A 14,567-nucleotide genomic window follows, 5' to 3' on the forward strand; every position below is an offset into this window, starting at 1 on the left:
CCAGAACGTGAGCCGCCATACTAAATTTTAGTTTGCATTTGACAATCTATTCATGGGTTCCATGTCATTGAGGCATCTCCAGTAATTATATTCATGATAACAACGTGAAGTCGAGTTTTCCCGGTTTCCGGATGTCAAGAGAAGGCGTCCGATAAGGACCCCACCTGGTCACCTGACCCATCTCCGCTAAATACTCATTGGAAACGTTCCAACCCTTCCTTTTCTATTCTCTACTTCTTGTGACATCGATCTAGCATCATGTCTTCGGATGCTCCCCCGCCTCTCGGTGAGCGGCTACTCGGCCTAGCCGAGCCCGCAATGCTCATGGCCTGGGCTATGCGTCGTAAGTGCCTCTTCAATTACTTTTCAATGCCAAGCGGGAAGATTATATTCCTTATTTTGATTTTTGGAATTGCTTCATGTTCAATGTATCTCGGTGTTCTGTTGTCTTCTTCGTCTAATATGCGCCTATTCATATGTCATTTTAATATTTGATGTTTGGCTCGTCGGGTCTTCCATATGCAATACTCAGCCATGGTCCAAGATACCCGATGGCTAACTAGGAACAGATTACATCCGCGTGTGCGGCGAGGCTGTTTTTAAAAATGGCCAGGTCCTCGCACCTATCTCGCGGACCAAAGAGCTCCGCGACAAAGCCTTTGGTCAATTCTGGGTTGAATTTACCAGTGAGTATTCACCACTTGAGGCATGATGCATTTTGCATGATGCATTACGAATTTCCCACAACCCTTCCTCAAATCCAAGAAAGAAAAAGCAGTCCATGCATCACTTATCATCTCGGACTACACATCTCACATGTGCTACCAATTTTTGCAGCCCAACAAACTAACCCTCACCAGGCACGCCATCGCAGCCAACAACACCCCCAGTCGCCGACTCGGGAGAAGATGAATTCAACCCAACAAATAACAGGAATTCCTCAGCCCTAATCCCACCTCTCCTGAAAACCGCTTCTGGGATAGCCCTGAGCATTGGCCCAGGCACAGGAACCCAAATGCCCCTCCTCCGCTCCCCAGCCATAGAAAAGATCTACGGCTGCGAGCCCTGTCACGGTCTCCACGACCAACTCCGCGCCAAAGCCTCAGCCGAAGGTCTAGCATCCAAGTACCACATTCTCGGCTGTGGTGCCGCGGCATCAGAATTACTCCCTGCCTTGCGGGAGACGAAGACCAGAGTTACGGCTGCCTATGACGAAGATGCGAAAAATGGGATCTTCGATACAATTCTCTGCGTGCGTGTTCTCTGCTCTGTGCCGGAGATGGAGAAGACCGTTGGAGAATTGTATGGATTGTTGAAACCTGGTGGGAAGATGCTTGTTACGGAGCATGTTGTTAATCCGTGGAGGAGTGCCAAGGGTTCTTTGCTTGCTAGGGTGATGCAGGGAGTTTATATGCTTTTAGGATGGAGTTTCTTCGTTGGGGATTGTTGTTTGGACAGGGATACAGAGAGGGCGTTGAGGAGGGTGGCAGATCGTGATGGCGGATGGGAGAGTGTTGATATTCAGCAGGATTTTGCTTGGTCCGCTATGACCTATATTTCGGGGACTTTGGTGAAGAAGGCTTGAATTGGGAGGTAAATAAATGCATTGATTTTCTGCAAAGGGGTATCATAGTGGAAGGCATATAGACATGTACATGGGAGACTACTCCAGGTGTATAAAGATGAATGAGAATGGGGGGGTATCAGATAGGTTTTGGTCGTCCTGGGGGCCAGAAATCAAAAAGATCTAGGGCTTCAGATGTCCAGGGCCCCTCTTCGTTGACATCTGGTTGTTCAGAAAGCGCACTCATTGCGCTTCGCATGAGTGTGGGTCGGCTTTGGAGTGTTTGTCGGGCCGTCAAGGCAGTTGGAACGGATAGTGATTTCCTTAAAGGTGCATCGAGAGCTCTTCGTGCAGGTAAGTTGGGAGGTTGGGTCATCGTGGCCCCTAAATTTGAGCTGTCCGCCATTGCATCAAGAATGAATTGCGTCGAGTCCGAGGGCAGGAATTCGGCATTTGTGGAGTCAACCTGGTGGGCGGGTGTGGTCGCTGCTCTACAAAAATATTAGTGCTGGTCTCTACTATATGCCGGACACATACTGACTGCGAATCCAGGTTTCTTAGCGTCGCTCGACTCTTTATATTCGATGGCCTTGAAGACGATTTTTGTGATGGGTCGCTAGGTAACAACGCACTGTACATGAGCTTTTTGCGAGGTTTCTCTGTTGCCATGCGCAATGTCTTGATGGGTGCTTCGGAGGATGAGGTGTTTGAAGTTGTTCGTGGAGGCACTGGTAGGTTTTCATTTGGAATCTTTCGGGCACCAAGCGGCTCGGTTTGCATGTCCTTAGCTGCTGTACGTTCTGGTTTTTGTGAACGGCTCGATAATGCTGAGCAAGCAGGTAGAGGCGGTTTCACAAATTTCGGAGGTTCGGGCCTTTGCAAATCTGTTGCTATTCTTGCGTCTCGTGGGGGTTCAGGCGGCACTGGAGGGTTCGCGAACCTTGGGGGCTCTTTTACTTGAGGTTTCAATGTCTTGGATATATCTTGTGGTATTCCCGGTGGCATTGAAGTGTCCGGGAATTGCGGGAGTTCAGGTCTTCGTGAGTTCATTGCCCTCGGCGCACTTCGTGCTTTCTCCGAAGGCGCAGGGGGTTTCGTAACTAGCGCCGGATCAGACCTCTGCGGTAAAGGTGTCGATGTTGTTGTTGTGGTTGTTGTTGATGATAGATTATGTGCCTTCTCGGGCGGAGTTGAAGACCTGATAGTTGTCAAAGGAGCAGGCCTTTGTGGCCCTGTTACTATGGGATTTTCTCGCCGTGTCTCTGGCGGAGGCTGCGGGACGAGCGCTGGATTCCGAGGCCTTTGGGCTGTTCGAGGCATCTCATGTGCCGTCGCAAGCTTCCGTGATTTCGCAGCTGGGGGTCCTTCCTCGGGTTCGGTCAAATCCACCACTTCAGCTGGGGCACTTCTATTGACGAGTGGTTTCGGCGGGGCCACCTTGGGTCGTTTTGGTGCGCGCTGTGACGGCAAAGAGTTCTCTGATGAGGGAGGAGGTGGGTGTCTTTCTTCGTAAGGCAATACTAGGTGTCCAATTGGAGTCTTTTTAATGCCGAGAAGATCATTCAATGAGCGAAATGGCTGTGACGAGCTTGATGATCGAGGCATCGAGGCATGCGGTGCATGTGAAGCGGAAACATTGGCCTGCGGGGAGTCTTGACTGGATTTCCTCTTCTCCAATAGACCGGAGAGATCAGTCTGAGTGGTGCTCATCCTCTCTCCAACTTGGATCAGGGCGCCTTTGTCCAGCTCGAGCTCGTCACCGTCCTGCACTTCCTCGACCGACCGCCAGTGGTGGTCCCCGATGTAGTTTCCCTGTTCGTCGTAGACCATGATGCGCTTGTTGAATGTGTGGTACTTAAGATAGCCATCCTGCCACCGTTTGGACTTGCGGCGCAAATCATGTGTGTATAGGCAACGGAACTTGATGACTGACGCGGTGACTTGGGACTGGGACTGCGACTGCGAGCCCGGGCCCGGACCGGGGCCTGGGCGAGCGGACGACATTGGGGTGAACATGGTGAAAGGAATTCATGGATTCGTGCATGCCGATATTCAGTGAGACATGATGGTTGAGAATATTGGAGATGATGAAGGTGGAGGTGGATAAGACGTGATAAGAGAAACGCGGGTCGCGTTGGATTCAGGCACGTTCAGGTGTTCACTTTGGACCTGGTCTGTATTTGCTCTCTTGTTCTGGATAGACCCCATTTTCGATTAGTTTGCCAGTCTAAAACAAGAAGATGTATTTGGCGACTGATACGTTTGTTGTCCAGGTGATATCATGTACCTAGTACCCAATATCTAGTCTTCGAAGGTACCTGTACCTGATCAACCAGTGATTGCGTGTCGCCTCAGGCATTCATTGATCCATGGTTGACCTCATTGTCATCATCTCGTCCTAGAAATCTCTTCAAACATGTACGTAATATCAAAATATTGTGACACGTTTTCCATATTGATCTCCTTTAGCCTTTCTCTTTTTCGCTGCTTCACCATGTCATTGCTGCTTCACTATGTTATGGGAATCATTCTAAGGAGTTTGGAAGCTATGTGATTGCACTGCCTACAAAAGCGCATATCGCCCACGGACTCCCCACAGTCCGTGGTCATTGAATAAATAGTATGATTTGCTTTCGGTCACAAATATAGTGGAGAACGGCTCAACAATGATGGAGTGGATCGACACGTTGCTTTTCCTCCCAACCAAAAGCCGAGAATAGAATGAGGGGGAGGGGCGCGAGAGCCGCAGCGAGGCTGAAACATCCTTGGGGGCCGTGACACATCCTGTTTCTCCTTCCTCTCCTCTCTTCTTATCAAAGTGCTGACAAGAAGTGTGCCTCAACAATCACGCCCAGAGAAGCTTGTTTCACGCTTTGGACTTCTTTGCTGTGCTGCTTAGAGCTGAGCTCCCCCAAAAGGCTCATAGCTCTTCCCATCCACCAAGATGCAGAGCATGCAGCGAAAGTTCGGACGCATGACCACCAAACGGTCTGCCGATGACAGCCAGGTCGCCGTCCTTTTGAAAGACTTCGAGGATGCTGATAATCTATTGACCAAGGTACGTACGCAGTTGTGGTATCCAGGCAGCACCATTCTAGGGACACGTCGCTAATTCATTTCCAGATTGTTGATTCCACCAAGGCCTGGCGCGATGCCTGGGTATCAATTGCGACCTTCCAGAGCCGCATGCTCGATGAGTTCGACGGTCTCTATGCCCCCATTGTCGGCTCCAGCGAAACCGAGACCTCATATCGCCCGGTAGATACCAGCCCCGCGATTCTAGCCCGGACCAACAGACTACGAAGAGAATACGATGAACTGCGCGGGGACTTACAACAGGAGCTTGAAGCCGTCGAGGTGCGCATGACACAACCCGCCGAAGACGCGAAGACCTACATTCTCCCAATGAAGAAGACAATCAAGAAGCGCAATGACAAAAAGGTGATTGGCGGGCCCCGCTTTCGGAATTGAGTCCATGTCTAATATCCCTATAGTCCGATTTCGAGCGCTACCAAGGCAAAGTTGATGGCCTCATGGCAAAGGGAAAGCGAAGCGAACGTGATAATGCGAACCTGGCTAAGGCGAATTCTGATTACGCCATCGCTAAAGAGGTACGGACCTATCAATGTCTACACATGAACATATATTGATCATCGCATAGGCATATGTTGCTGCGGACGATGACTTGCGCCAACGTCTTCCAACGCTCATTTCCCTCCTCTTCTCCCTGGCCCCTTACATCCTGAGAGCACAGGTCGAGATTCAAAACCGCATGCTTGCGCACTACTACACTGTGCTGCACACCTTCTGCGAAGAAGAAGGACTGCCATCCCCACCACCACCAATGGAACAAGTCATTCAAGAATACGAACTCGCCAACAACCCAGCAAAGGCTCAGATCGAGAGCCTAGCTTGCCTCGCCCAGGGCAAAGCAATCCGACAATCGGATCCCAACAATCCCGAGAACAAACGGCCCTCGATCGGCAACTCGCGGCCTTCACTGAATTCTCGACCCTCACTGGCATCTATCAAAAGCCACGCAAGTAGCACTTCGGGATTCTCCATATCCGCAGCTCGCAAGCCCTCTGTCGCGCCCCCCATGCCAGGGAACAAGCCCTGCGGTACGGAGTATCGCTCTGTATCTCCATCATCATCCTATATGACAGCACGTGGCTCCGTCTCCCTCGCCAGCTCCTCGGGCACATCCCCTCTTCCCAGCGGGGGTGACTACTTCGAGCCCCCAATGCCAGCACCATCCCCCATGCTCAGTCCATATCATCAACCAGTCTCCCAAGTTCCAGTCTCCATGTCCCCGCCGGTCCCAAGATCGACCACGTGCAGTACACAGCCAACTCGCGCAACCCAAGCGCTCAGGATATGACCGCCGCAATCGCAGCAAAGAAGAAGCGTCCACCGCCCCGCCCCGCGGGGCCTCTTTTCGTCACTGCTCTGTACGACTTTAATGGACATCAGAATGGAGATCTAGTTTTCCGCGAAGGAGACCGGATCAAGATTGTGACAAAGACGCAGAGCACGGATGATTGGTGGGAGGGTGAGTTGCGTGGTGTGAAGGGACAGTTCCCTGCGAACTATGTAGAGTAATTTGGTAGATTGGACCTGGCTAAAAACTTGGAGGGGGTGGAGGATATATACCCAGGTGGATTGAATAGCTTGTTTTCTAAACTAATTGAGATTTCATGGTCTTCTGCCGATGTTTAACAACACAATACTTGATACAACAACTTAGATTCAACATATGGGTAAAACCTTATACGAATTGCATACAATCAGTGAACGTGTTGTATCGTGTCTTCAATTTTACAACGATGGGTATGATAAAGGCTTTTCAGAAGCCTCGAAGATGAGCCATTTTTGTAATATTTTTTGTATCGATTGAATTCAATGGTTTATATTTTAAAACTTGAACGTGCCTTCCATCAACCACCCAAGTGGTCGAGCAGTAACTCGACTATCTCATCTTCCTTGGTCTAGTGGTCATGATTTCCGCTTGTCATTAACACCGATAAGCGCGGGAGACCGGGGTTCGATTCCCGAGGGAGAGTTCTTTTTTTGCACCTTTTTATTCTTTCCGATCTCTTTCTGCTCGTGGCCTCACACTCTTTTACTCAGAGTGTTCTTTTTTGTGTATTAATGATATGTCAATTCAATCTGTAACGGCACTATCACTGAAGCCTTCAACCCTGGGTGGTATACATATGTGTGTGCGGACATGATCGAAATGAGAGCCTGGGGTAGAATAAATGCACAGGTCCATCGATCCATCACACCATTCAAATACACATTCCAATAATAAAACGCGTTATAGAAATACATTGGCTGTTTGGTTTGGTACCGCTGTATCCATTGGACGACGTCGACTGTCCAAAAAGATGTCAACCATGTGCTTGCTGGAAACAGTCGAGTGATTGCCCTGGAGCTTGTGGTACTGGCCCATCATCTCGTCATGTTCCTTCTGCTGACGTGTGTTTTCGTTGTTCAGACCGCGGAAATCTCGATACGTCCGCATGGACCGGAAGGAATTGGGCCTCCCGTTTGTGACTGGGTGCCGTGCAGAATATCGCGGGTACTGCTCCAGTGTCCAGGTTCGCTTCTGGAACCCTGCAGCATCGCGCCGAGGAGTAGGAGAGTCGGGCGCTTCACGAAGGTTGGCCGCTCGTACGCACATTGGCGAAAGGGAGCTTTCCCTGGAATTTTGAAGTCTGGGCACGGTATCTTCAGCCTGATTGGCGTTGATATAAGCGTCAGAGGGGTTGTTGTACTCTATCTCTGCGAAGCTGGGCTCAATCTTTTGCGAACTGACAATGGTTCGAACACTCGTTGAGCGACTGAAAGGACGAGAAAAGTTGTTTTGAGCCAGAACTTTAAGATCTATCGGTACCTGGGCTTCAATACGCGCTGGCTCATTTGGCCCTTCAACATATGGAGTAACGGTCGAATCTGGACTTGGCCCCTGGGCTCGCCGTATCATGCCCATGAAGAGTTCATCGTCATCTTCCTGGTACTGTGCGTCCTCCCGGAAGTGTTCCCTCGTGGGAGTCGTGGTCTCAATTCTGCCGATCTGCGAATTCATCCACTGCTGCCAATCGGCGCTTGCCTGCACCTGAGACCCTGGGGGGTTTGATCTAGGCTTCCGGGTTGGAGAAATGTGGCGCTGAGAAGGAAATATAGTCACTGTACCTGGTTCTTCGAATGTGCCCAGAGACTGGTCATCATCAGTCATGATGTCTTCAGTAAGAGTCCTACCCCTGCTGCTGCGAGAGTAGACACTCGAGGATCTTGACACATTCTGCATGTCTTCACTATTGGTAATGACAATGCTCCCGGTTGATTCATCGGAATGTTCATCGATGATGAATGCCGATTGGGGAGTTTTATCCACAGCGTGGGGACTCAAAGGTCGACGGTTCTCTTCGCCAGGCAAGTACCGAGAAACATGGGATGGTCGAACGTTTCTTTTTGACTGAGGCTGTCTCCAGGGAGACTGGGAATCACCGCGGTGTGCAGTTGCAAATGACACAGGTGAAGAATCTCCACTTGCAACATGGCGGACGGATTGTCTGCTACGGTGAGAATAAATAGAGGTGGTGCGTTCTGGAATCACACTGTGTCCGGGCACAGTGCCGAAAGTTATCTCCTCTTCTGGGCTAGACACTAGTTTTTGTCCAATCTGCTTGATCAATGCAGCGTATAAATCGTGGCTGTTGACCCAGGGATCCAAATTGTGAGCGCTCGATCTCTTGCTAGGCGAATTGTAGCCCGAGCCGACCTGATCTGACATTCGAGGAAGTGGTTGGTCCAAGTCTCCATGCTCTTCAATCGAGGAAAGTGACTGGCGATGACCAGTCTTTCGAGTAGCGACGGTGTTGGCGGCGGTCGTATCGGCCCAGCTGGTGACGCGCGAGGCGGATGAACAGATGCTGTCACGACCAGAAGACACCTGAGTTGGCTTCAATTGGTCCGTCTCATTTGTAGGCTTCAGACTGACGCCCTGGTCGGCTGTAATACTGACAGGCAGAGCCTTCACAGCTAGCTTCTCAACTGGAATGGAAATATTTTGATCGTGAAGATGGAGCTTCTGCTCGACAGGCTTTGAGAGCCCAAACACGCGTTTCAATCCTTTCTTGAATGATGCAGAGAAGATTCTCGATTTATTGCGAGAGCGCTCGAAGTTGGCCTGCTCGGGAGAAAATGCACCGATACCAGCATCGCTTGTGACGCGGAATGTTTTGCGGAACGGCTTGGGCTCCCTCTTGTTCCTGGACAAGAAGGATGGGTGTCTGACGGGACCTGATCCCCCCGAATCCTCAAGAAACTGGCTGCGTGCAAGCTGGGTGGCGACATCGTGGCTTTTGGCATGAGGAACGCCTCGAGATCCTGGAAGTTTCCCTCCGTGGATGAAAGAGATGGAAGGTCTCAATGTGCGTGGCAGCTCGAATCCTGGGCTTCTTTCAAGGTCAATACCATGCCGAGGAGACTTTGGAGACTTCGGAGACGCTTTGTAGGTGATATTTGAAAAGCGCTGTCTGGTGGAGAACATGGACTTGGCTTTGCGGAGTCGGCGAAACGAAGAAGGAACAGAGCTATCACGTCCGTCAAGGCCTCTAAAATCCGTATGCGGTGGAGGAAGAGTTGACTCTGCGATACAAGGTCGAGAGCCCGACTCCATCGACTGGCGTGGTGTCACTGGGGGGTACTGGAGGTACAGCAGGTGCTGAGGAGACCGAGAAACCATCATCTATTCCCTGCAGACTGCAGTTCGGTCGGCGTCTAGGTACAGCCATTTGTGTTGGCCCACCCAGTCGATCGTACGAATTTCCGGACACTGGATATGATCCTTCGCCTGAGCGCATGGCTTTTGATGCTGCGGCTGCCGCGTGGGCCTTGGCGACATTGGGATCGACGATGCCTACTACAGGACGGGGAGTCTTGCGGATAGAACGAGAGGACATGGACCGACGGAGACGATCTCTTGTAGTGAATGAGGAAAACATGCTGCGAATATATGCAGTGTATAGAGTATGTTAATGGAGATGTGATGAGACGAAGTGCTGGATGTATGTGCAGGGAGATCCCCAGAAACGGTGCCTGCAGGGCAGGTGCGAGGTGCCCATGGTTGGCATAAGGGAGTTAGAAATTGGAAGGTGTGTATTTTATAGCCGCCACCAGATTTGGCGACTTGATCCTTGGGAACAGACAAGCGACCTTCGAAACCGAAACGAGAGTGGATCCGAAGAAGCTCGATATGTGATAAGCCCTAAGTGAGTGATGTGAGTCATGGAGATACGAGTAGCCTCGTCTGACTCAACTTGACGCATCATCAGAGAAGGGTCCGAGGAACTTCGAGCTGTTCAATCATTTATGAAGGAAGCAACCAGACCACCAGAGCAAAGTAAATCTCCGTACTCAATTTCATCCCGCTTGTCATGGCCCGCCCTCCGTCCAGTGGAGACTCTCCTCCAAGATTTCCTTACGATCATGTTCATCTTGACGGAAGAACACTAGAAGGCGGTGGCCAGCTTTTGCGAAATGCACTGGCTCTCTCAGCATTGACTGGTCGCGCCGTGACCGTCGCCCACGTTCGCGGAAACCGCAGGGGCAAAACTGGGTTGAGGCCATCCCACAGCGCCGCAGTCAAGCTCCTGGCAAAAATCAGTGGCAGCAAAGTTGACGGTGACCGAGTCACCTCGCAGTCGGTGACCATCTCCCCTTCAACTACGGAAGATACCTCCTGCCAGAATAGGAATAACGTTTTCATTCCGCTCCAAAACGTTGCAGTACAACCCGAATATAACATCAACTTGTCAAGTCCGGGTTCAATATTTCTCATTTTTCAGGCCTTGTACCCTTATCTGCTATACGTGGGATCTCGGGCAGGATCAAAAAGTATCGAATTGACTATGCAAGGCGGCACCAATGGTAGAGACTCACCTTCATATGACTATGCCACCCAAGTCATGGCGCCTAATTTTGCCAGATTGGGTCTTCCTCGTCTTTCCATCACCCTACACAAACGTGGATGGTCAATAGGAAGAATAGAACTAGGCTCAGTTACCTTCTCCATCCATCCTCTTGCGTTAGCAGGGCCTGAAGGGGATGTGGGATCTTCGGGGCTATCTGGGCGAAGTGCAACAGTAAAAGCCGAGCCTATGGCCGCGGGTGCTTATTCCCACATATCAACATCATGAATTACAAGCGTGGGAAATTAACTGGTATCGATGTGACTGTCCTCGCACCGGATGAGGGATTTGCACAGGAACAGACAGCCGGAGCAACGACGATACGCAGCTTCGTTGAACGACAGACTTTTCAAGCCTTGCGCGAGGCACTTCGAGCCTTGGATCCAAATATCTTTGAGACACCAGTCGACTCACTATCAGGCGACAGCCGCATACCGATTCACCTACATACATCCGAGCCGACATCCACCACCAGTCGCTTGTACATCCTCTTTGTGGCCCACACCTCTATCGGATTTAGGATTGGCCACGATATTACCCTCGGGAAAGAAATCTATCCCAAGAAAGCAAAGAAGGGTCAGAATTCGCGCGCCAAGGGTATTCAGGATAAGACTGATGTGGAAATCGTCGCTGGCCTGATCGATGAATGTGTCCGCGAATTTATTGGAGAACTCGTAGACAAGCCTGTACCGGGTAGCAACCCTCACCCCACCTCGGAGTCTAAGAAGAGATCATGTCTGGACCAGCATATGCGAGACCAAATCGTGGTGTTTGAAGCCCTTGGTAAGCTGCACCGGAACGAGACTGAGACAAGGTCTCAGGTCCAGGAGGATGAGCGATACTGGAGCCTACACACTCAGACTGCGAAATGGGTGTGTTCAAAAATGCTAGAGTGACCACATAGAGAAGCAAGGGTAAACACTGAGTCATGAAATGCAAAGCTCATGGCGCTGCTCCTTTACCCACATAAGTTGGCATCATTTTCACTTTTGCCAACTGCTACAAAGCAATTAGAGGCGACAAATATGACAGGATCGCTGCAAAGTATAATAGCTTCGATACTTGAATAGCAACGATAAGAGGCCTCTTATCTGAGGGCCACTTTGAACATTTATCGGACCTTTAGCTTACGCAAACATCGTCCAATAATCCAACCCGAGATTACAGGACTCAAAACCACGTAATCCGGGGTCCAGCCTGAGAACATTATCAACACGGCAACCGTGGCAGTCTCATTCCTACGCGACACCCACCAACGAGCTCAGATCCACCGCGCTCGAGCCCGCGCACCAAGCAAAGCGCAAAGCGCAAGACACGCACCGGCTATCGGCCACAACATAAGCCTGATAGGGAATCCAAACCCACATTTGCACGACAGACGTCAGCCTCGGAGGGTCCGAGTCAAATCAGCCTCGTGCAAAGCAAGACAAGGTGTCACTCCTTCAAGCGAAACTCAGTCAAAACCAGCCCCGAGACTTTGACATGGACACCAGATCAGCCCCGAGGGAACCGAAACGAGACCCCTGAAGAGCGATAGTGGAGCTCGGGATTCCCCACAGAATCAGCTTGAAACCACCATGATCTGTGGCTGAGGGCACAAAAAGGGGCTAAAACACATACAGCACGAGAACGAGAGAACACGTCTAGAAAGAAAAAAAAAAAGTAAAAAAGTTGGCCCCACGAGGATGGTTTGTTTGACTCGGTTCGAACCTGAACTCGAACTGGAACTGTGGGGGCAAAGTCAGGCAGCAAGCTTGATTCCTTGGCCCCCCCCCAACAGTGAATTCCTGCGAGTTATCCTTCCGAGGTAATTTAACACCGAGTAGCTTACCGGTATCAGGTATCCAATAGCCCTACGCCTAGATCGACTCGTAAAAGACGGTCTCGTATATAAACCCCGAAAACCACAATGGGTGATTCGTACTCGCATTTTGCACAGTCTCGTGATTGAACATCAAGTGGAGACGAGTATTCCTTGGGGTTGCCAACGCGTGGACCCATTCTCCTAAAGGGCAAACTAAAGAGATAGTCTCCCCCTAAGCCAGGGGGAAAATGTCAAAAGAATGAGACGAGTGGAGCACTGTAAAAAATACATGTTTTTTGAGCTATGGCGAATTTGAGTAGCGTGAAACAGATTTCTTGTCCATGAAGCCGGCTCTCATGTTTCCAGGTTTGGGGTCAGGAAGCTCAAACGGCTTCGAGGCTTCCTCCGAGCCGACGCCCGACTGGGAATAATTCTCCGCTTAACATTACTGGATTAGGAATCATCATTACGACCAAGAAGTAAACGAATCTGGATATCAGCTGTAGGACTCTCATCCCGAAGAATGCAGAACGTGCAGCCCTTTGAGCGTGATCATGACTGGCGATAGCTGAGTTCTACGTGGCTGAGAATCGGACCCGGGATCGAGGACTGGGGCTGTTAGTGACGCATCGAAGATGCTGGAAGGATGCAGCTCGCTCGAAACGGCAGACGGTAGGAGCGTGAGGTTTTAGGGAGCAGGATCTGAGCCTGGGACATGGATCTGAAGCGTCTCAGCATGGCGCATTGCGGCTGATAATATAGTTCCGATCCCGATCAACCGGTCCGGCCGAGAATTTGAAATGGGCGGTTCTAGATGCGAGTTCGAAACATGGTTGAAGAGGTGATGGGGCTGGGGCGAACTCAAAAACCTGGTTCTTGGCATGTCCAAATCTAGGTCTAGATTACGAGCTGGAGAAGATGAGGATGCAAAGTGAGGGCTGTGTTGGGCATAGGCATGGTATCTATGCGATGAGGTATCTGACTAAAAAAAAAAACTATGGGATAATGATCATATCGAGATTGAACGCATTAAAAACAGTAAGACGTAGGGGGGTATGGCATAGCGAACGCAAAAAAAAAAGAGAAGCACGATCCAGGGACATAGGTGAGACGTATGCGCAAGGAAAGAAGATCAAAACGAGAGGTCGATCACCGGTCGACCAATCAATGTCCCATCGACGCCACTGCCCACCAGTGGCAGATCCATGAGTGCCGGTAATCCATGCAATGATCTCTATTATCCATGTAGTAAAGATAAAAGGAAAGGGGAGCGAAAAAAGGCGCCCAGCGCGAGGCGCAGGCGCAAGTGCAAGAGAAAAAATTCCGTAACGAAAGAGCCGCCATTCTCGTGGTTTATCAAATCAAACTCCCGGCGATGCATATGATGGTAACGTGGGGAGGTCCGGCATCCAGAAAGTTCATACAGAACTCAGTGCCAGCCTGCTGGATGCTTTCCAGACATGCGCGCCTGGTGACGGACCATCCCGGAAATGATGCGCTTTACAGCTCGGGGCTTTCCTTTGAGAAGTCGGCGAGGAGCTGCGATGGGAGCTGGCGCTTGTAGTGGCGCGGTTGTGCAAAGGGCGACGCGGACGCTGGGCGACGGAGGTTCAAAGTCTGAGTTGATATGAGTATGCAGTTCTGACATGGAACCGGACTATAGAGTCTCAGGTGAAGATGTAGTACTTACGACGCAGTCGGAGCATTTTGCGCCCTGACGGTTGACGCGACCCCGGCAGCCACGGGGGTAGTTGGCGCAGGAGTACATGGCGATGAATTGTAGAGTACGCGGGGAAGTCGCGGGGAAAGCAGTCGTGGCACGACGAAGACAGAATCGAGGCGCTTCTGTAGAGATGGCAACAGTTGAAAGCGGATGACCGGGGTCGAAAGTTGGGAGTTGAAGAGTCAAGGATTGCAAGTTGGAAAGTCGAGCAGGTCGGGGGAATAGATCACTTGAAGAAACCAGGGGAAGAAACGTTGAACTTTATTGAGAGTCCTTTGCCAAAGTAAGAGGCTCACGGATGACGTCGGAGGCCGCGGGTGAATAGGTAAGGGTATTAGCGCTAGTCCAGGGCAGGGATCTTGAACGGTCAAGAATCCGAGAATTTGAGATTTGGAGATTTACAGAGAAGAGAGGGGTCTATGGGGTCTTATATTCAGAGAGGCTCAAAAGTATGAAACATCGAACATTTGGAGAAAAAAAAGAAAGTAAAAAAAAAAA

The 14,567-nt window shown here is 50.6% G+C and overlaps 6 protein-coding genes across 6 annotated transcripts; 3 read left to right on the plus strand and 3 right to left on the minus strand.

Annotated features, from left to right (window-relative positions):
• Positions 1 to 258: 258 nt before the first annotated feature.
• On the plus strand, positions 259 to 1,585 carry N7477_007431 (class I SAM-dependent methyltransferase; the record flags this gene model as incomplete). The annotated part of the gene is made up of 3 exons (XM_056969094.1): positions 259 to 343; positions 570 to 686; positions 861 to 1,585. 3 exons carry the CDS (start codon positions 259 to 261, stop codon positions 1,583 to 1,585), a joined length of 927 nt encoding a protein of 308 aa, XP_056819126.1.
• A 118-nt stretch (positions 1,586 to 1,703) lies between these two features.
• On the minus strand, positions 1,704 to 3,568 carry N7477_007432 (DNA helicase ZGRF1-like domain-containing protein; the record flags this gene model as incomplete). Its single annotated transcript, XM_056969095.1, has 2 exons — positions 1,704 to 2,055; positions 2,106 to 3,568. The coding sequence occupies 2 exons, from the start codon at positions 3,566 to 3,568 to the stop codon at positions 1,704 to 1,706; spliced, it is 1,815 nt and encodes a 604-aa protein (XP_056819127.1).
• A 940-nt stretch (positions 3,569 to 4,508) lies between these two features.
• Positions 4,509 to 6,166, plus strand: N7477_007433 (BAR and SH3 domain-containing protein; the record flags this gene model as incomplete). Its single annotated transcript, XM_056969096.1, has 5 exons — positions 4,509 to 4,622; positions 4,688 to 5,005; positions 5,059 to 5,175; positions 5,226 to 5,832; positions 5,913 to 6,166. 5 exons carry the CDS (start codon positions 4,509 to 4,511, stop codon positions 6,164 to 6,166), a joined length of 1,410 nt encoding a protein of 469 aa, XP_056819128.1.
• A 718-nt stretch (positions 6,167 to 6,884) lies between these two features.
• Positions 6,885 to 9,576, minus strand: N7477_007434 (uncharacterized protein; the record flags this gene model as incomplete). Its single annotated transcript, XM_056969097.1, is given in 2 exon segments — positions 6,885 to 9,278; positions 9,289 to 9,576. 2 exon segments carry the CDS (start codon positions 9,574 to 9,576, stop codon positions 6,885 to 6,887), a joined length of 2,682 nt encoding a protein of 893 aa, XP_056819129.1.
• Positions 9,577 to 10,008: 432 nt separating this feature from the next.
• On the plus strand, positions 10,009 to 11,438 carry N7477_007435 (putative RNA 3'-terminal phosphate cyclase; the record flags this gene model as incomplete). Its single annotated transcript, XM_056969098.1, has 2 exons — positions 10,009 to 10,708; positions 10,729 to 11,438. The coding sequence occupies 2 exons, from the start codon at positions 10,009 to 10,011 to the stop codon at positions 11,436 to 11,438; spliced, it is 1,410 nt and encodes a 469-aa protein (XP_056819130.1).
• A 2,408-nt stretch (positions 11,439 to 13,846) lies between these two features.
• On the minus strand, positions 13,847 to 14,114 carry N7477_007436 (uncharacterized protein; the record flags this gene model as incomplete). Its single annotated transcript, XM_056969099.1, has 2 exons — positions 13,847 to 13,963; positions 14,037 to 14,114. The coding sequence occupies 2 exons, from the start codon at positions 14,112 to 14,114 to the stop codon at positions 13,847 to 13,849; spliced, it is 195 nt and encodes a 64-aa protein (XP_056819131.1).
• Between the last annotated feature and the right edge of the window lie 453 nt (positions 14,115 to 14,567).

The sequence above is a fragment of the Penicillium maclennaniae genome (assembly GCF_028827695.1).
Source record: "Penicillium maclennaniae strain IBT 15551 chromosome Unknown utg000007l:1.0-4884863.0:1.0-4888362.0, whole genome shotgun sequence".
NCBI lineage: Eukaryota > Fungi > Ascomycota > Eurotiomycetes > Eurotiales > Aspergillaceae > Penicillium > Penicillium maclennaniae.